This window comes from Macrosteles quadrilineatus, unplaced genomic scaffold, assembly GCF_028750875.1.
Source record: "Macrosteles quadrilineatus isolate MER2022 unplaced genomic scaffold, UCM_ALF_1.0 Scaffold_4__1_contigs__length_99947679, whole genome shotgun sequence".
Taxonomy (NCBI): Eukaryota; Metazoa; Arthropoda; class Insecta; order Hemiptera; family Cicadellidae; genus Macrosteles; species Macrosteles quadrilineatus.
This window is the reverse complement of record NW_026542597.1, coordinates 13,372,943-13,395,667: the sequence shown is the minus strand read 5'-3', so window position 1 is coordinate 13,395,667 and position 22,725 is coordinate 13,372,943. Positions and strand designations below refer to the sequence as shown.

The 22,725-nt window shown below is 35.7% G+C and overlaps 1 protein-coding gene across 1 annotated transcript in view; it reads left to right on the top strand.

Annotated features, from left to right (window-relative positions):
- Positions 1 to 22,725, top strand: part of LOC128992154 (regulating synaptic membrane exocytosis protein 2-like) — a 79,056-nt gene that overhangs the window by 10,744 nt on the left and 45,587 nt on the right. Inside the window, exons 3-5 of the mRNA XM_054415592.1 lie at positions 5,389 to 5,992; positions 9,466 to 9,635; positions 21,087 to 21,309. Coding sequence (XP_054271567.1) covers positions 5,389 to 5,992; positions 9,466 to 9,635; positions 21,087 to 21,309 — 997 coding nt within the window. The remainder of the gene's footprint in view (positions 1 to 5,388; positions 5,993 to 9,465; positions 9,636 to 21,086; positions 21,310 to 22,725) is intronic.

The window sequence follows — 22,725 nt, the reverse complement described above, 5'->3', positions numbered from 1 at the left end:
CCTTTTGATTTTGTAAACTTTACCTCGTATGTCATTATCATCAACTAAACTGAAATAAACTAAACTAACCTTACATAACAGAAAGTGCACTGTGAAATAATGGTGGCCTTCTTATTCAAAAGATGCAATTTGTAAATCGTAAATGTGTTTAATATTTAAAATATCGGAGAACAGCAAACTTCTACTGTATAGATAATGGGTTATGTTTCGTCATAGACTAACCAACACACACAGATTTCTCATCCCATCGTAAATTTTGAAGCTCGTTTTTCGTGTCTAGTTCATGTCCGGTGACGCGGTGATTGCAAGTGTTAGTGTTGACGATTTTTTTCTACTATTTTAGGGTTAATTTCCTGGTTTGTGCTTTACTGTCTGGTTATATAACTAGGGACGAGTTATTGTTAATGATTAGATCGTTTTATTTGGCTACGCGGGGTTTTCAATCACTGAAATAACAAGAAACAAATTGTAAACAAAACACGACCTCTACAGTGCATCGGACGGTACTAACAATAAACTTCGACTGATCCATAAGGATGAGAAATCTACTAAAACTACGTTTTATCTATTGTTTAGTCAAGTCAATGACTGGTTAGCTCGATCGTAAAATCTATGGCGGATAAACCGACGTATTTTGCCTGGACAGAGACGGTTAATCCGTTTATAAACCGCTTGTTTAACAGAGGTATGCGTAAAGTGAAACCAAACAAGTTCCAAAATCGAAACGCATGAGTGAAAACAACATTAGTGTGCGTATACACCCTCTGCGGTTGAAAGTTTCAAACAAGGTAAAACGCTGCACTCACCAGCTGATTGGGTTAGGTATAGTTATGACAGTCCATTGCGGAGGAATTTGATTACTTTGGACCTCTGATGTTGGCCTGCGCGTCGTCAGTGTCAGTCAGATCATATTGTGATAGTTACCAGAGGTAGGCTTACATCATAGAAGTCTTGTACTGCCTTGTCATCCAAAGAGGTATTTTACCTTGTAAGTGTCGCTGTTTAGTTTTAAAAACTTTTCAAACCAAGTTATCCTTTTAAAAGGTTATAGATGTCAATTGTTCTCGAAAAAATGTGTCGATTTTTAGTCCTACTGAGTTTGTTCCCTTATCATTGGACTTCTAGATACTGAGGTAGATATTCCGTCAGTAAAGCTGTAACCAATTTTGTATTCAAGAAGAACATAATTTAACTACTCACAGAACGCACCACTGTCTAAAGTTGTTTCTATCTTAGTTTTTATTACTATAATTGATTATGTGACGGTGAAATAGTTAACAAGTAGTCCCGCTACCGAAAACCTAAAGAATAGCGAATTTTCATTTACTTGGTTGGATTTTCACAAAAACAGTCTGATTTTTTTCTATTTAAATAGCATACATATTTAGGTACAATACTAAGTATCTAGAGTACTTAGGTTTGCTGCTACATGGATGTCTGTACGTGTGTGGATGTGTACAAAACTACAGGTTACCTCTGTGGTCACGTTTGATTTTATTTAGTATGTGGACCCATGGTATCTCCAGGCGGATTTTTCATTTTTTTGGAAATGCAGATTTTATTAGGATTTTCCCATAAAACTCCCATAAACAACAGAGCAATAGGATTTTATCAAGAATCAAGAACAATTATCTTTGAAATCTATAGTGTGTCATGGCCCTTGCATTCTCAAATGCTGTACATATTATAGTTCAAAAGTTATGGCGACTTTTTTTTTTCCTCATAAAATATCATAGGTACTACCACCGCTTACCCATGATACGTTGTTGACAAGCTAATGGGAGAAAGTATGTGTCAGATTGCTGATGCCGTTCATTTTAGTGGTTTTAGCGATTGTCTGGGAATTATATGATCGTTAGTCAATTGCGTGAAACATTAGTAGATTTTTGATGATTCAACACTGTTCCCAGCTGTCCTTGATCATTGGGGCGTTTAAAAAATAATCCTGACTGAAAAACAGCTGATCTTAGTCAGTACGACAAAAAGCTACACAGCTTTACAACACTCATCCTTTATCCATTTGAGTTCTAAATACACCCAGTAGCGTCATCATTTTAATTGGCAATAATCTAATAAGTTAATCTTTGTAGTGTTAGTATAATTATCTACTCTGTAGTAACATTGCTTAGTAGAATTGAGTTTCGTTTAATTCGAGCACAACACTCACTTTCTTTGTAGGACCTTAAAAATCCGTGCAAATATTTTTCTTGTCCTATGTACAGAATAGCGCTTTCCTACTCAGCCCATAACATGGTCAAATAAAACAGTATTCACCTTCTGTAATTAATCGTGACTTTTATAACGGCAATCGGACTAAGAGTTCGAATCAACTTAAGATACAATGCGAATCTATTTATTATTTAAGATAATTTTTGTAGAGTATGCAGTTGTCTGTTTGCAATATTGAGTGGAGCTAGCATATTAATCTAATACTTTTCCAAAGTCAATGCTACATCTGTTCTTTTGTAAATAAGATCTATACTTGCAGTATCTAAAGTCAATTATGAACAGGGTCAATGATCTGGTTCATATAAAATGTATTATTCATTATTATTTCTCGTTTAGTGAGAAATCTACTTGCAGTATCCAAAGTCAATGGTATATATTTGTTTCACACAAATGGAATGTATATTTGCCCTATTTAAGTTCAATAAAACGCCAGGTTCACGTAAACAAATTGTTTACTGCAGCATCCAAACTCAATGACACATTTGGATAACGTAAATTAATTTTTTACTTTCATTATCCAAAGGGTAGGTCTGGTTCACGTCAATGGTATCTTTGGTTCACAATAATAGAATTCCTATTTGAAGTATTAAAAGTCTGCATTATTGGTACGTCTAATTCACGTAAAGTGAATGTATACTTGCTGAATCCAAACTCAATGGTACATTTAATTTGCATAAATGGAATGGCTATTTGGAGTAGGCTATGGTGCATTAGCCTAATTCCGGTGACCCTAATTATTGGTTATTCATTTTGTAGTAAATTATGATCAACGATATTAATCCGATTGTTCTTCCTTTTTTCTGTACTAATTTGTAATGTGTTTTTCTTAAAATTAATTGTTGACTAATGTTTTTACTCTTGTTTACCTTTTTATTGTTATCTTGCAAATAATGCCATGGCGACCAACTAACCCTCAAGGCCCATGTTAAATTTCTAAAAGTTTAAATTCACGTAGGGATAAAGCCCTGTGGTCCGATTTGTACCATTTCAGATGCATACCTTCCCATGATTGGCTACTATAATTGTGCTAAATTTCGTGCAGATCACTTCAGTCGTTCAGGAGGAGTATTTGTAAAACAAATGTAGGAGTGTAATAGAATAAGAGCTTCGCTCAATAAACCATTTTTGATAGAATATGGGTTACTTCGAGCTCAATACAGTATCATTACCAATACTTATCGTTACAACTCGTACAATTTTTCTCATCCTGTGTAAAGGAAACTTGTTTATCCATCCATTTCTTGTGTTCATCCCGTTGCTCAAGATCTAAAATATCATTGTTCGTGCATGAATTGCGCCAAAGAGTTCCTTGATTGCGCCAAGCCCTCAAAAGGTCCCAAAAATGTTCCTTAGTTGCGCCGAGCCCAAGCCAGATAGGGGTGAGTTGCCGGCAGAAGGATTGTCCTTGTTTACGTGTCATCCAAACCTAACCTATCCTAACCTAACCTAACCTAACCTACTCAACTATACAGTCAAAAGGGCCGCTACTTGGTTAGTACTTGATTACTTGGCTAGTTAAGGAACGTATTGGGTGGCTCCATGGATTAGTTGGCGCAATTCAGGAATACCCGACTACCTGACTCAGGTCAGTTGGTGCAATTTTAATGCTCGCCCATATCATTAGGTCTCAAAGTAAAGCCGAGTTAACTTTGGCCATGTAAACTCATGTCAGTGAAAACGTAGACCTAGTAAAACTGGAGATGGAGAGTTTTAGTAAGATGATGTACTATTACTATTGAACTTAGTTAACCCAGATCCATCGGATCGAAAGTATAGTCAATTCCAAAGAAATTAATCATACTACACGCGACTTCAATCACATAGGGGTTTGACACTCTGAACAAATGATAAGTTACGGACCTTTGCCCGTATTCTGTCTTATGATAATTAAAGAGCTTTAATTGTCAATGATAATAGTCTGAGGATTAATAGTTTCGGGTCATAGGACTTAATGTCAAATACGACAACAAAATTATGGTTTTCCAAAATCCGATACGTCTTCATCAATGAACATGCACATTGCACACATTTCAATACACGCTCGGCCAGCCAAACTAGAAACGCGGGACAAACCGATGTAGGCTGCATGGCGGCCACGACACAACTTGTGTTTGTAGACGATTGACGATTTGTTTGCGAAATAAATTTAGCAAATAAATTGATATTTAATTCATATTTTTCAGAAAATGTTGCTTTAGACTTTTTACATAGTGCAATGGCAAATATATTATTTCATATCTTACTAGTTTTGGCTGAGTTTTATTTTAAATAGATGAAACTATCTCAGTCTTACGTTAAAATAAAATTGCATTCACCTTCTTCGTTGCCAACCGAACGTGGAATTCGCAGCAATGTCAGAGGCAGGGTGAATGGGCAGAATTACGTCAAGAACCCCTCCTCCCCGCACTCCCAACCACTGCCTTATCGATTGTAGCACAGCCACTGCCACTTGCTGTTTACTCTATCGCCGTACCATGAAGGCTGTGGCCTATGTTACCATTACTGTGCATAAAAAATGTATATACAAAGTCTCCGTGAGAATCTTTTTTTCCATTTTTGCGTTTTATTGATTATTTTTTCGTTCAACACCACTTAAATTTTTTATGAATTAAATTGACACATACACTCTTTAATAGAATTCGATCCAAATCCATTGAAATAGTCTTGAATACTGTTTTTTGGGAGACGTTCGAGACGCTAACCACTAGCTGGCAACACATCTAATATAAGGGAAGGATCGATGTGGGAATTTTATCGCCTTGAAACCAGAAGGTCGTCGGTTCAATCCCAAAGATCGGCCGTTTCTTTAGCCAGGATTATTACACGACGCCCAATTATCAAAGACAGAAGGGGCCAGTCACAAACCAAGTTAAAGGGTCTATTGCTAACCTAGTGGTTGGCATCTCGGACTTTGGTGCAGAAAGAATGGGTTTGATTCCCTACTTATCCACAAAAGATTTAATGTGCTTGGACAGTTTTACCCTAAAAGTGTTTGTATTACCTTCTTTAACAACAGATTTGGCGTAGTTAGACAATACAAAAAAACAATCAAAAATCTACTCACTGTAGTTGGTGAACTTTTGGAAGTGCAATTATCTTTTAGCAATTATCTTGATCGAATTACCTTGTTAAATAACTAACCAGTGAATTTGTCCCCAGGTGATCTGGGTGTGCATCCTCTGCCGCAAGAAGCAAGAGCTGTTGAGCAAGACGGGTCAGTGGATCAACAAGGGAATGTCAGCTGGCGACCCGATCATGCGACGTATCGAGGCGGATCTGCAGCAACAAGACAAGCGGCCCAAGCTGGAGCGAGCGCACTCTGCCGCGGAGAAGGAGAACCAACCGTTGCTGCAGCGGTCTGGCTCGCAGCTGAGGCGACAATACAGTCAGCAGGACGCCAGCCGCGAGGAAGAGGCGCGATACTACCGCGGAGAACTAGAGGGTCTGATGAGATCACACCAGTACGCGACGATGACGGGCGGCCGCGGAGAGTTGAGGAACGACTCGCTCAGCTCCGAGCAATCTTCCAGCATGGACTGTGCGCCCGCGCCCGCTAGTCGCGGCGGAGCCATCACCGTGCTGGTAACCGGCAAGAAACACAAGAGGACCGGGTCCGCGAAAAAACAATCCGGGAGTGGAAGTGGGAGTGCGCGCGGGTACCATCAGACGCCGCAACCGCCCCAGAGATCGTTCTCTAGCTCGGACGACGAACTGAGGTCCACCCCCGACTGTACGAGCTGCGAGGAACACGACAGTGAGAAAGGTAAGGGTCGCAGTACATGATACTTGTGTGACTAGGAGAGTGACAGTTAGGATTAGGCTACTTTAAGTTATAATTTTGAAGCTCAATCAAACTACTTTTGCCAGTTTTCTAAACTGTTTGTACTGTAATGAATGCTACTTTGAGGCGTAATGGACGTCGAAGATACGTAGGATTTATCCAAGAGATTATTTCGGCCAGTTTCCATCACAATTTGGAAAAAAAATAAGTTTTCAAGGGAATCGGACCTCGCTCTGAGGTAAGGAAGTACCGACAGTCCGACAATATAGCAAGACTAGAACACAACTCAGAAAAAACTAACAAGTACGGTAATAATCTTGTCATGTTTTAGGTATTTTCTCACCTGAGGACAGTTTTTCTTTTACCAATCGTAGTGGAAAATCTTCAAACGATCTGTCGTATAACTTTAACTTACTATCTTCAAAAATGGACTTCCAAAAAATAATACGTAGGTACTCACGAAAACCTTCCAAGGGAATAATTATACGTGAAGTGGATATCAATTAGTTTACCTGAATATATGAACTAATTTGAAGGGACTTTAAAGTAAAATTGTAGCTAGAATATTGAATGTTTCTTCAAATAAGTTTAAGTCTGAGGCCATCAACAATAGTATATGCTCTATTCACTCGAAGAGAATGTTTGGAAAATTTATTTTTGGGAAGTCAAGGAATACGCCTACTTAGTTTTTGAAATCAAATCTGTACATCTAACTGATTAGGTACCAGGAAGGAGAGAAACTTTTTTGAACGCTAATGATAGAAACCTCAATTCGTCTACTTTATTAACTTAAAGAAGCTGTATCCCTGCGAATAAAACCTAGAACTTGTTATATACACCCACTGTTTAGCTGTCATTTAATTTTAATTGCAAAGCCACCCATTTGCAAAGGATCCAGATTCAAGGAATCCAGGTCTTTACTATCCCTATTGTTATCTTTCTAAAAGACGAGTTACCCAACGAGTGTGATGGCCCAAGCCTCCAGATCTCACCTCAGAGACCGTGGATATACTAGAATAGATAATGTCCCTTACCTGTCAACAAAACTGTGGCTATCAGTTTTTGACAGTGTTAAAACCCGGTGACTTACAAAACTCTACAGGGAACCAAACGACTAAAGTGTTGTCCTCAAAGTATGTTTCAAATAATAGAAAACACAAGGATATTCTCTTTAACGTATAGGATCTGACAAGTGAGTTTTCCTTAAGTAATATTTAATCATGTTTGTTCTTGCAGTCACCACGCAATTCGCAATACGTCATCGAATCGTAGTATCCTATATTTCAGGTCGAAATTACTTTGCAGAACACCCCAAGACAACTACAAACAGTTTGGTAAACTGGCACTTTTTATAGCTTAGCTTAGTGTTTTCTTCATAGATATTTTACCCTTAAAAGTCTGATTTAGGTATTTATTTGTTTTAAAGTTTTGTTTAATCGGTTAAATTTATTCAGTGACAGTCATGCAGCGAAGTTTTGAACATTAATACATCTAATTTTGGTGCGAACATATTGACCAACGCAGATGATACTAACATATATGTATAAGCCTACCTATATATTACTAAATATATTATCTAAGACAACATCCATGACTAAGTTAGTTTTTGAATTGATAATGTAAATGTATTCGCTAATAAGTGTAAATGTATCAAATGATTGACTTTTTTCAAAACACAGGTGATCTCGACACGTCTGAAAGAGGAGACGAGCGACTGAAAAAACAAGCGATTTTAGACGAAAAGATTAAAAAATTCCTAGCGGTGAGGACATGTGCAGTTTCAGGTGGCAGTGTGCTTGATGTGGCATGGCAGCGCTCTCTTCGCCGGTCTGGATTAATGTGTATTCTTCTTCTTCTCGAACAACCAGAGGCAGTCAAACCTTGAACAGCGCCTCAGTACTTTCCAAATGCCATACTATACGATATTAAATTAAGCTATTCCAGCGTAACAAACAATCAATTGTTGTACAAACTGAATGGTTGATCCAGCAGTTGTGTTCACACTAGTTGATTTGATTTTTCCAAGGTTTAAAACAATTAACCTCTTAACGTCGCAGGTTGCAGGCTATTTGATTTTGGCTATGTGCAAAGTCATTTCACATCATAACATATATGAATAATATTGGTTTCTATTTAAAGCACTCAAATTGAATAATGAAGATTTTGAGTTTGAATAATCCATATAGTTTACCTTTTTGACAGTTTCTAGAAGCTACAGCTTATACATTGTCAAACACATTAATCCAGGGCCGAGCTAACTCTTGTTTCCTAGATTTAGGTCTTCTCTGATTCGTTTTTACTTGCCTAAACGATTGATGTTGGTAAAATATACATTTTTAAATATTTTCAGTCTAACTACAGTGCTACCAACAACAATAGTTGATTTGTATTCTTCAATAATTGGGCATTTCTTTGCTTCTGAATTGTCACTATACATTAGGCCTATAAAGACACGGAATTAATTAATACTGTACTGTCCGAAATCTTATGTAAATGTAGATTCGATTTTAGTTTATGTTTTCATGAAAGCACAATGTTAAATTAAAATAATGTTTTCGTTACACTATTTTGGCTTTGAAACATGACCACAGCAAGTTGCAGTCAATTGTAAAGAACTATTGGACACTATCCGATGAAATGTCTTTTCCTAATTAGTTCATATGAAGAGTTCGACCTCAAATTTAGAGTCGCCTAAACAACTCTATACATCATCATCAATCACATACGTATAAATAGAGAAAAGATTAAATTGCATGATAGGCCTAATTTATATTCGTATGTGATTGTAAAACATCATTGCCTAAGTAGCATAGGTAATAGGTAATATTGTCCACTTTGCGTTTTTTATGATTACATCACGCATGAACAACACTATGGTCATTGTACCATATTTGCCATTTTTGTACCATATATTGCTTGTAGTTCGTTCATTTTCATTGGAATATTTCAACATAGTCTTTTTGGCGATTACACATTTTACCAACGTTTATAAAATAGAAGTTTCCAACAATAGTAAACGTAAGACCGATGGAGACAAAATTTTATTGCAACCCTGCAATCGATATCATAGACAGAAAGTTCAAAAAAACATAATTTTCTTTTATCTTATTTTCTAAAGAGGTTGTTGGTTTCTTTTATTTATACATTTACCCGTTCAAATAGGCCCGCTTCTGTTTGCGAACAGTATCCAGCAAAGCAAGGGGTGATCCGGTACAGTACAAGATAAAATATAAACACCACCTTTATACAATACGGTAAACTAATAACATTTTAAATGAAATTCGAACCAACAAAAACAAAGAAATGCCCAATTGATCGTTGCAACTTGAACTTTGACTTGCCTTTCCTTCGGTGTTCTTTATATGTGTTTGGTTGTTGTGTTTCCTTTTGTCTCTTTGTCCCATCCTTTACCCGTTCTCTTACAACGAATGACTTCTCCCTCGGTATGGATGGAGTCGTCAACGGGTGGCACCCAAGGGACACCCCTCGGGAGGTCAAAGTCACCCTTATCGACACCCGAAGACGCAAGAAGACAGTCAGGTTCGACGGTCCTCAAACCAAGGACTCGGGCATTGACACATCCAGCACGTTCACATCCAGTGAGGATTCGAACAGCGCGCCCAAGGTATACTGTAGTGGCGTAGATAGCTCTGCTAGCGTATTGCTGCACTTGTAACGCTGAACATTGTGTAGAATCATAGCATGGGAGGTTCGGTAGCTGATTTTAAAGTGTACAGTTAAAAAGTCATAGACTAACAAAAGTAGACTTATCATACCATTGTAAATTTTGAAGCTCGTTTAGTCTAGTTGATGTCCGGTGATCGCTAGTGTCGCCAAAACTTTTTTCTATCAGTTTAGGGTTACTGTTTAGTTTTATAACTAGGGTACCAGATATTGTTTTGTAAGAAAATAAAACTCTTACATGAAAAATCTCAATAACAAAAATCGAACATTCAACAATTCAACTCTACCAATTATTATTCGCCTTGATAACCAAAATATCCAAAACGTAAACATAAACAAAACTATTAAATCAGCTGATAGCTCACAACTACACGCCCCCGTGCCACCCGTGTTATAAAAACAGATAATAAGAAAACTGGATGATGTTGTTCAACACTCCAACTGTTTTTTCCTTCCACCATGCCAACGATAGGTACTACGGCCGCCTTTTAAGGTGGCCGTGTAGGTACTCAGGTAGTAAAAGAGGTACATTTTAAAGGCATTGATGAAACCTACATTTCAAAGGTTATAAACATTGTTTGAAGATTTTGTAGTTACTACCTTTTTGCTTTTAAATCTTCCAGTGTATATTTTTAAAAACTCTAATTGACTATTCAGGTGTTTAGCTCATTGAGGTTTTATTATCGTTAGACGTTGGCCATAAGCTTATTTAAGAAGTCCACGATGGATTCCTAAAAGGAAATGACCAAACTGTCCGAAAAGAAAAACGTTAAAAACAATATATCATATTATTAAAATGATACAGGAAAACTTGTGGTCATCGTTTAAGGTCATTAAACAAATAATAATATAGGCATTTGGGACATCAAAATGAAGCTTAGAGTGTGTAGATCTGACGAAAAGTTTTGGTATGAACGAATTTCTTAGGGCTGTGCTTTATACGCAGGTTTTCTAAGTGCTTCGCCTTACATGCTTAAAAAGCTTACATTATCTATATATTAATAGGCAAGCATGTTTCTTTAAAACCTTTTTTCTCGGCTCGTGTGTATCGTAGGGAAAATATGTAGAATCCCTTTATAAATTAAAATAGGCTCAAAAATAAGCGCAAAAAATTGAGTTTTAAATTTAAAAAAATTAACATGGGTCTTATGGGTTGTCCTGATGGTGATGAAATAACAACAAAATGTAAAGAGAAAATCTAATCAAATGTAAGAAATTTCAATCACATGTTTTATTTACAGCGTGGGGTAAAAATGGAGAAGAGTTTAGTAGAATATTGCTCATAGTTTTATTTGTGATTGCTATATTAAGTTCCAGGAAAAGAGGCTTGAAAAAAGTAAGAATTAGGGTAAAACATATTTCTTTTTATGAAACATCAATACTAAGTAATTGATTTTATCACTACACTACGGTATGTTAGATTAATTTTGAGCGTTGGCTTCAGATATGAGTATGGTTTTGAAAGTAGGGGACTAAACTTTTCAATAAGTTTATCTTTTGAATTTCATAGAGGTACAGTATTTTTAACACACATCAGCAGCGACACACACTGCACACACACAGCACACACTGCAGCACACACTGTTCTTGGGTGCCCCCCCCCCCATAAAATTTAAGAAAAATAGTTTTTCTACACTAAGTGAGAAAGTTGATTTTTGTTTTTAAGTAATGAGTAACTATATATAGAACTATTTACACATAGAAACAACAGCATTATTCTCTCTTGTGTCCTCTTCCCGTTTCGAAGCAGAGATATAGCAATTCGTTAGCATAGGATTGAAAAGAATCGCTCTTGTTCTTATTTATTAGTATTTAGTCGGTATATTCTCACTACTCTGTCTTTGTTTGCCACTTTAGAATATTTCCATCAAATATGAGTGATAAAGTGATTTCATCAGTTTATAATAATAAACTGATGAAATCACTTTGATAGAGCCAACATAAATTCGGAAATTGATCCATCGATTTTCTATACGGTTAGAACCATCCCATTTGGGATACTAAAGTAAGCGTCCCATCTGAATATGGACCAAATGTAGCAACATTTTTATTTAAATTGAACATAGTGGATTGAGTCACTCACAGGTTGCGCTTCCATCATCATTCTATTTTACTCCTTAGTCTTTGATATTAAGTTAGTTTATGTGCATACATACGTATCCTTCCCCGGTCCGGTCATCTCTGAGTCTGGGTGTTAATTACGCATCTACATCTTCTTTTGTCCCTCAATAAATCCTCTTCCTCAACATACTGCCACTGCCACTGCACTCCTCTTGCTTCCACATCTCTTCTCACCTCGTCAATCCACCTTGTTCTAGGTCTTCCTCTTGGTCTTCTTCCGTTCATGTGAAGCTCATACTTCATTGGGGGGGGGGATTCTATCATTTTCCATTCTATTTCAATCTCGACTTCTCTACTCGTTCTCTCATACTTTCTTCAACTATTCCTCTTTTAACTCTTCATTCATAATTCTATCCACTCTTGTTTTCCCTTTAATGCCTCTTACAAATTTCATTTCCTCCACCTGAACTCTACCCCATACCCTCTGTTATATTCAAAATGTGTGCACCATAGGTAACTATCGGTGTATAATAAGTTTTATACATACTACCTTTTGAAGTTTTCGTATATCTTTATCCCCGACTAGATGGTTAACACTGATAAAATCCCGCACCTTTCCCCAGTCTAGCCGTTACCTCTTGTGCCATTCTACCATCGTTCGATAGCACCAAAATATGTAAATTGGTCAACTAACTTGCGGTTCTTCCTATACTTTCAAAGGTTGTTCCAACTCTTCATCCCTTAACGATTTAATGATTGACAAGAAGATGTAATTAAATTACAAAACTAGGTTATGTTACCTGTTGTATCGCCCAGTGATTCTGTTCTTGTAGTTGGACTCCCGTGGTTTCGAAGACTTTATGCCTTCATTGTCAAGTCTATGTGGATATTAAATGTCAGTAATCCTCTTCAACCTGGACGGTGTGAAGATTCGTCGTACGAAACACGTAACAGGCAAACATTAAAAATGTATAGGATTACTTGGTGGTATCAGGTAAAAATTTAACCTGGTTATTTTACCGTAAAATAACCTATTATTGTAACAATCTAGAAATTCAGAGGCTACGACGCACAATGAAATTGTAATTTAAGCGTAGTATGAATAAACAAAAAATAATTTGCATCGTCATACTTTGTCACTGGCTTCACTTTTTTTTTTAAACTGGCTGCTTCAAGATGGGAATTAGATGTCACATCAATAATGAAAGGGGCTGGACTTTTTTACGTCCTACACTCATTCGAATGAATATATCGATCGATATATCGATTGTTCCATTCGATATATCAGGTTTGGTTAGTTAGGTTAAAACCTAATCTAACTAACCGAATGAAATAATTGATGTTGCGAATAATCTATATATCGATATTTTTTATTTAATAAGTGCAGCCATAGTGAAATGTAGTACCTTATATTGCCACAAGTTAACTGTGTTATTTCCAGGCAATTTTGTTCTTTGATGCGGTTTTGTATTTGAAACCTTAATGTTACTCAAAAGAAGGAGTATAAAGCCGGGTTTTCCTAGGCGCGTAGTCGGCGAGCGGAGAGAGGAACGCGGAGAGCGGACTCCACATGTCTTAGGCAATTTAATGTTACTGTTTTCCTAGAAGCGGAGCGGAATGCCATGTTAATTTCAACTCCGCTCTCCGCGTTCCTCTCTCCGCTCGCCGATTCCGCGCCTAGGAAAACCCAGCTTTAGGCAATTTAATGTTACTGTTTTCCTAGAAACGGAGCGGAATGCCATGTTAATTTCAATTCCGCTCTCCGCGTTCCTCTCACCGCTCGCCGACTCCACGCCTAGGAAAACCCAGCTTAAGGAGGAAATCTGAAACGATTATACACAATGTTCAGCCCTAGTTAGAACACTTGTAGATAGCGCCACATGACGGTAGATTACATCATGCCATGCTATACAGTTTACGCTGCTTCCCTGAAGTAATTATTAGAAGCTATCGTTACTCGTATTAATTATGTGTGTTTAATAACAACTATTCCAGTGATTGTTTTAGGCTTCATACTGTTAACTAGCAGAGTACCCGTCCTTCGTACGGGGTTGGCATATAAGTGTAAAATACTTATTGCAGTTATACTTTAACCTAGCGTTTGCAATGGGGGAGGACACAGTTTGACAAAATTTGCTTCTTTAAATTTACGGTATACTTTAGTATTATACATCTACCATAGCCATAATGTTCTACCACTTCACCTAAACAATAGAGAAAAATAAATCATTAACAACTTGAAAAATATCAAAAATTATTCATGCAATTAAAAACATAAACATAACTGTAAACAATCCTACTTTGGCAGTTCTTATTGCCTATAACAGTTTTTTGTTGCTGCTTAGTTCAAATTAGCTGTTTTCATAAATGAAAAAATAATAGTGCTGCGCCCTGTTGGTAAATCTTATAACTTTTTAATACTTTTTGCATATCATATAACCAATTTTTTAGTTGAAACAGCTGACTAAATTATTTAATTCCCTTTAAATATGAATACTCATAAGGTTAACATGGGGAACTACAGAGCCACTGGGGCGAAGCCCGAACGGATTTTTGAGATAAGACTATGCCTATATATGTTAATCGGGAATATGAGCTATCATAATTCCAAATTTCAGCCCAATCCGTCCATTAGTTAATGCGTGATTGAGCAACACAAACAAACAAACAAATACACAAACTTTCACATCTATAATATTAGTAAGATAAGGTGATATAAGGTTAAAATGCTCTCCCAAAAATAATTTGAATCTAAAACTCTATAAAACTTGATTTTTGGCTGCTAATAATCTAAGTAGATTTTAATGAAAGTATAAGAAAGCATACATAAAGTAGGCCTGCCATATTACCAATTGAGATGTTTGCGAAACTGGGTGTGTTAAACCAAAATATTGATAATGTAGTACAGAATAGAGTGAGATGATCAGAGATTCCCCAAGGTAGATTTGTTATGAACTATAGAAAGTTTGAAGTAAAACTTTAAAAATGGTGGGTGAATTTTAACGGTTTAAGATAAAACGAAACGACGTGGTGGTTAATTTATTTTACAACAATTGCACACATTTTCAGAAAAAATATGAAATTAAAAATGCGATATGTAATTGTATTATTTTGTATATGTTTATCCACGAATATTGGAACCAAAATGACATGGATCACAAAAATAAATAAATTACGTTACTGTCCCGAAAGTAAACAGGGTTGTCTTATTATAAAAATGTATCATGAATCTGTCAACGTCCACATTACATGGCGAGATTATTAATTTATTGAAATGGTCAGATTTTGTGAGATTAAGATCCGGGTCAGTGACGTCATTTAATTATATTTAGGGTCCGTACCGTTTCTGTTTCAATGTCCCTAATGACAATAACCAAAGAATACTCTCAGGGCATGATAATTATTTGCCTGGAGCAAATCTCGGTCTCAAAGTACTACCTAAATGAATTTTGAAGATACTACTTTAGGGTATCCATTTAAAACCCACATTTTCCTAATGACTTCGCGTATTAATTTTACTTTGTGTAATACCAAGTTAACTGTGCGAATTATAGAAAAATTTTGGTTTATTTACTCCTTGTTAATCCGTTCGTAATATATTTCGATAAACATTTCTAATTGACAGGTTAACAGAAACTTTATGGTTGGCAACCACTTGGTTGGGTCTACATATTCATTTTTCTATACAGCATTCCAAATTACTCTTTGAGTAAGAACAATGTGTATTTGGTCACTTTGCTAAAATTTATTTAATAAGCAAATTTGCGCGTTTTTATTGCTTGGTTGTTTGGTGAGCGGAGACGGTGCAAGCCTGGTTACACTACGCCCAATTAGGGCTGGATAAAGATCACCAAGACTCTCATGTTAATCACGTGCATCTTGTGGAATATCACTAGTCTTGTGATGAACAATATCACTAGCTTTAATGAAAACGAATGATTGACATAGCCATTTTATTTATAAATCTAGCTGTGAAATATTACTGAATTAAGTAAAGGACAAACCTAATATTATGATATGAATGTATTTAATTTGTTGTCCGTGAAAATTAAGTAGTTGCTTATTGGGCGTATTAGACCAGTTCTAGCGTAGTTTTCATTGGAAGAAGCACGGCAATTTGATTTACTGTAGGCTAAATTAAAAATGCTTCCGTAGTAAAATGCAGCTTTGTTTGTGCATCTGACCAAAGCGCTTTTTGTAAAATGTTATTTGTAAGTGTAGATATGTAATATAGTAAAAGGCACCAATTGACAGACAAGTCACTTGGCCGTCAAACGGGATTACCGAGCAAAAGGCTTGTCGGAAATGTAGTTTGTCGTATTTATTTAATTTACAATTACAGTTAACTGGCTTGAAAGGAACTTGTCAGGCAAAAGGTGGCACCATAGTAAAATGTACATAATATTGCTTTGAATATATCTCTCTCATTCATAATAATGATTTGGTAAGCATAATCATCACAGGTGTTAATTTTATACTTAATATTGGTCTCCTTAAACGTTCCAATCGATCTATTTTTTCATATTGTACAACGACTACTAGAAAACTAGTAATCGTGTATTGTACACTTAATGTTTTTTTTAAGTTTCACAACTCGTAAACTGTTGTCGTCTGTTCAAATTCAGTCATTACAGAGCCAACAATTGCCTTCAAATAACTAGTACGTATACCCAAACAATGTTAACTAAATTCCATGAGATTCTATATCTAAATTAGTAAATGAAGATTGAGTTGAAGATAAATCCAGTAATACTGCACATCGATATTACCAACATCATTTTTAATAATTGTATTTTCTGGAAGGACGTATAAAAATGTATGTAAATGTAATTAACACCTATTTTATTTTACGTTATCATTCAAGCGAGGAAAGTTCATTTTGAAGACTCCACAGTTTGTGATTAAATTAAACATTAGGTTGATAAGCCACAATGTTTGTAAAAACTAGCCTGATCAGCTGTTTTCAACAAACAAAAACCTCAGAGAGAGAGATCAGGTTGGCCTTAGTTCAGAGAACTGTTGCCAACTTAAATAAAAAGCCTAGAACTGGAGCAATGAATAATCAAACTAATCCATAATATTTTTTAGGATTATAATGCATAAATTACGTAACAGAAATATATAAGTTTTAATGTTCATACGTAAAAATAATACCAGAATGAAAAACAAACATAATAATAAGAATAATGTAAATGCAGGGCGTTTCAGTAATGATTTGGAAGTTTTAACTAGTTGTAATTTGTTTTACACTAAACTTACTTCATAAACGATACATAAATTACATTATACTATGCGACATAATGTGAAAAACATGTCATACAATTCCGGTCAATACCACTCCAATCTACTTTCTCCCTTTGCTCATCGTCAGGCATATACAGTATTGTATCAATTTATACGTGAAGATGTACCATGTAAGGATAATAATAAACAAACAAAACAAACTGCGTGTGTTGCCCATTAATTTGACTATTTTACCATTTAAAACGTTTGGTACAATAGAGATCTTAAAGGGTAAAACACTGATACTACTTTTAAACACCCTTGGCTGAGTGGTTATAATACTTTCCTAACATTCACGAAATCACCTGTTCGATCCGTTTTGATCATAACTGAGCCCAGCTGATAATCGGGCTTTTAAATGGTCCTGTATTAACAATCAGCTGATCTTATTCAGTACCAAGCTGCACAGGTCATCTCAATTCCATTCTACACTTATGTTGAATTCTTATTCACCTACGCACCTAGGTGGGTTGTAGCCACAAAAGTAATGATTCGTGCTCTGCTCACAATGAAGTAAAATTAAAATATCCTAAATGCATCTGATGATTTGTCCACAAAGTGCGAAACTGCCTTCCAAGCAGGATTGCTCAAATTACCCATTTCCCCTGAAAGCATGTGCCTTTTAGGACTTATTGTATGGAATATATCAGGAGCTTGAAAAAATAAGTCAGTTGTAGATTTTAAGTCTATCAATTGTGTATAAATATTTGTACCCACGTATGTTTATGTGGTTTGTTCAAGATAAGACAAATAGGAAAGTCTTTTGTTAGGGAATTTTATCAGGCTATGTCTGTTATTTACCATCTTTGTGTAGCTTATTATCAGTTGTCAAGTTCATTTAAAGATGTAAAAATACTCTGAATATCGGGAGATTGATTTTGGATACGACAAGTAGACTTGACTTATATTATAAAATCCGGAAGCCTATGTTGATGTTTGTTAGATGTTCGGAAACACTTGAGTGGATTTGTCGATTTAAGTTTTTTTTTTGGGGGGGGGGAATTTTTTCGTTTATTTTTTACCCTACAACATTAGAAAACGAGCAATAGTTTGTGAGTAATCACCTTAGTTCGTTCAAAGTAATTTTGTGTTGGTGCAGTAACAGAAAACAATCGGTATACATCAAAATGTACTCGTCATGTACCAGATGTCAACATAACCTCTTCAGTTGGTCTACAAGGTTAAGGAATTATGTTTAACTGTAGTTAGTTGGTTAAATAATTGAAACCATTACAACGAATGAATATTCTTACAATATTTGATAAGGATTCTCACTGGTCCGATCCCCTATTCCTCTCCCCCGGTCCGTTCCAACTTTCCTATTCCCAGCATGCGCATGGGCATCGTAATATCTGTACTACTGTATTTACTGTTCGCATTCCCTGTTATAGCTTACTTCTTACTTGCTGTTTGGCTTATACTTGTGTAACTCATGTTAGATGTACTGTGTATTATATAAGTGAATAGTTTTAAATCAGTATTTAAGCTTGTCCTATAATATTAGTTGTGTTGAGGTTAGTTTGTTCATTTTTAAGAAATATAGTTACTTGACATTATGTACTTTGGCTTTAAATTAATTAAAATAAAAAAGCTGCTTTAAGTATTACTGAGGATTAGATTTGCAAAGATTTTGGCAAAGTATATTTTGTTGTTTGAAGATTATTTGTAATGCTAATTGTTAACGGTAGTCAAATTTGGAAACTTAATTTGTATTCTAGATAACAAAGTCGATGCATAATTTATTTTTAGCCATTTTAATGTTTATACTGTAGAATATTAACTAAGTCGTGGGTCTTTCTTGTCTGGGTTTTATTGCAATGTATTAACTTTGATATGGTCAAAGCTATTATGGTGTGTTAACATTCTAAAATGCCTTAGTTAAACTAACTCTTAATCACTTGCGATGCCAATAACCATAATACATAAACAATCGTAATTGAGTGAATCAACTTTTGTCGTGATTATTATGTAAATGCGAAATGCGATGGATTTATGAACTGCATTTTTATGTACCAGTATTCATCTAAATCTTAAAACAAGTAATAAAAATAAAAATTTGCATACATATTTACATTCAAAACAGATCAAAACTCTTTAACACAATAGAATTTAAGCTAGATACTTAATTACTTTCATACTTTTTGGCAATACAAAATAAATTTTTCAAATAAATTATTATATCTAATTAAATGAAAAGCTCTGGTAGGCTATTAAGTATGACTATGAGGTAATATAATCTAATCAGGTGTTGTACATTAGGTTTATTTGAATTGGCAAATGTCACCTATTGAACAATTTTTATGTAACACATCAAAGATAAGTTTACAAATATTATTCTAGCATCAGCATCATTAGCATAAATGTTTGTGTATCTTCATAATTATTTATTATTATCCATTAATTATTATTGAAATTGTATCCTACGATTTGAAAACCATCCTCGCAAACAAGCTGTTGTATTTTGCCATGCAAAACGTTGAACCTGATTGCATTCTAAATTTTTTAAATAATAATTTAATAAATAAATGTTAAAAATAATTTCGAACATCATTCAACGAATCAAATCGTGAAGGAATAATATGTTGGACATTTGATTGATAACTGGCCATATCATTAAATTGCACTATAAATATGCCCCAAAAAGAGGCTTAAATCAAATGCATGCAAGAGACAATTTTTATACTTTTAAAGACTAACTCCCCTAATACAATAAGAACTTAGGAGACGTTTCTATGTACTATATGATTATATTCTAATTTTCCAACTATTCATTTTTGAAGGATTAACCATAAATTTAAAATAGTAAAAATCATATTAAGCACACATGTTGCCGTATGTAGTTTAAATTTCTCATCCATCCAAACCCGAAGGAGCAATGGGGAAATTCCAATAATTCAAAAATAAACTTTATAATTACAGCATACGTGTATTCTGTTACATACATATACTGTAAGACACAAAGCAACAATGCTCAACGGTTTAGCGGTCTGCGAGTTGCTGGGAGACTGCCAGCAGACGACGGCCGATGCCCGCGTATTGATTGTAGTCCATTCCCGCCAAGCAACTCTCCTGTCTTGCAGCATTGCGGGGCCCTAGGCTCTTGCCAACAGACTACGGCTCGTATATCATAAAACCCATCCGACCGACATATACAGTAACATTGTGCAATTCTGGATTCATTACAATTTGTTTACGAACAGTTTGATTTCTTAATTCAAACCATTGCATTTTTTGTTTAAATTGGTTGTAAACATATTTGCATACACTGAAACCCGTCCACTTAATTTTAATGCAGAGTATCATACAATTCTTCCAACTCTAAATTAAAAAAGTACTTTACAGGCGAGAAAAACATTGCTAGTGGTGACTTATACATTTTTTCTTCAAATATTTAATCATATTCTGCTTCATAAACATTGGGATCGTTTCCAAAGATTAATCCAAGCTTGTATTTAGCAATTGTTATGCAGTAATTTTTTAATTACAGACTGTTAAAATTGTCTCGCAGTATTTAAAAGTTCTTTGTTTGATGTGCACTACTGTACCACCGTGTACCGCCTATAGTAAATCAACCACATGTTTCATAATTATTCAATGTTCTATGTTGGCAATAAGTAAATATCAATCATATGTTATTATTAATAATTAGAGTGTTAAATAAGTTATCAACAACATTAGACATTTTGTATCAACCAATTATGTATTGTAAAATAAATCTTTCCAAATGAAGCAACCCTAATCAATTATCAAACTCAACTAAATACGCGTGCATAAACAAGGCCACGACGCCGCCACTACTAATTAAAAGTTATTGTGCTATCTAAAGACGAAATAGTTCAAGCTGTTGCCGTTCAAAAGACGAATCCCATTCCTTAGTGTAACACCACATATATTCCCCTTCTACACAAGTATGTCAAAGATTCATGTGAAATTTTTAAATCGACAAGCACATTTTCCGAACTCAAATTTAAACAAGAAAGACCCAAGACGATCAAACTGATTCAGCCACCACTGTATAACTTATGAGCTCCTGTCTATAAAATTGCAGCATCCGTTGTCATGGCAAATATCCAAGGACAATACTCGAATGACGGGTCACATGATCCTGAAGAAGACCCAGCGTGCAGATGGTGGAGGGCCGTCCTCTTCCACGAGTATCTTAGGACTGAAGGTGGTGGGAGGACAACTTCTACCAGGGGGCGGCCGGGGTGCAATAATTGAGAAGGTCAAGAAAGGCAGCACGGCGGACAAAGAGGGGCAGCTCAGGCCAGGTACTGTATCGTGGTTTTTTATTCTTCTCGAACTTCTCAAAAGTCTTCAGCTGAAGTCATTCAGATTCATTCTTTGTGCTTTTGTCCTTGTTGGTGTAAGTAGACGAGGGAAAAGTTGGTCAACCAGAAAACCAAAAATCACCGGTTCATACGAAAATATTGAATTATTTTTACAGTTTTAATCTAAGCGGATTATCTTTGAGAGATTCATCAATAATCCGGTTCACAGAATTAACAACAACATCTATCTGGCAACATAAATACCCAAGGTACGAGGGTAGTGACCCCTGTGTAAAATTAACTGCATCAATTGCCTGATGTGCTCGTCTGTGTGTATGGTGACTAGTTGGAATTGTTGTACAGGACATTGATGATAGGCTAAATAGCTCAGTAACTGAATTGTTATAATGTCCGTCTAACGATAAAAAGATCACCAGTGTGATTACGAGAAAAGTCTTTTGCTTTTTGATCGTTTGAAACAGGATCCAGCTGTATTTGATCACAGAACTAAAAGCTGTCTTTTCCTAGCGACTCGATTGAGCACGTTAACTCGGCGTGCGTCGTGCTCCACGGTTGCCGTTGCCGGAGCCACTTAACACTTTAGCTCTGCGTTCCATCAACCACGCTGTTCCTGTCCGCGCGCGTTCCTTGACATAATCACGCAGCACGTACTACTAGGGTGTACTAGTATAGTAGTAGGGTGGTTACTGAAGCTAGAGGAAAATGCAGCTTGAGAAATGCTCCTGCCGAAAAAACGAGCTACATCTATATATTATTGTGTATTACGTATTACGTTGTTCTTACACACTCCTTGCATTAATTAGTATAAAACCCTGGTTAATAGTAGCATAATCTCATAGTGATCAGGTATCCGAAAATGTTCAGGGATCTTTGTGGGCTAGAACCTAGAAAGTTGGGTAGTTCTCTTTTTAAATAATATGAAAAAAATGTTTTTCCCCTTTTGATTATCCATTCCAAACTTTATTTTACCGTTTAGGATTATGGTCCTCAACATAACCTAAAGGCATCAAAATGTTTAAAGAAATATTTACTCTGTGGTTATAAAGGTCAGGAAAGCATCCAAGCGGATATTGGCAGATCAGAAACCGGGTAAACAGAGATGTTAGTAGTTTGCGTCACAAGATTAGGTTTCAACCGCCGCCGCCGACTGCATTGGAAATGCAAAAAATACTATTTAAAACATATCCAATACGACTTATGGTTTGAAAACAATAGATGGATGCAGTAAGTAGTCTAATAAATAAAAACATAGATTTTAGAGTTTGAATTTGGGGTTTAAAAAATTGCTTTTTATTAAATGTTTAGCATTAAAATTGCTGCCATCGTGTAAGAGCTTCAAAACAAACAATGATGTATGTTGCGTTGTTGTAATGGTTAAAGTTGCGGAGTAATTAA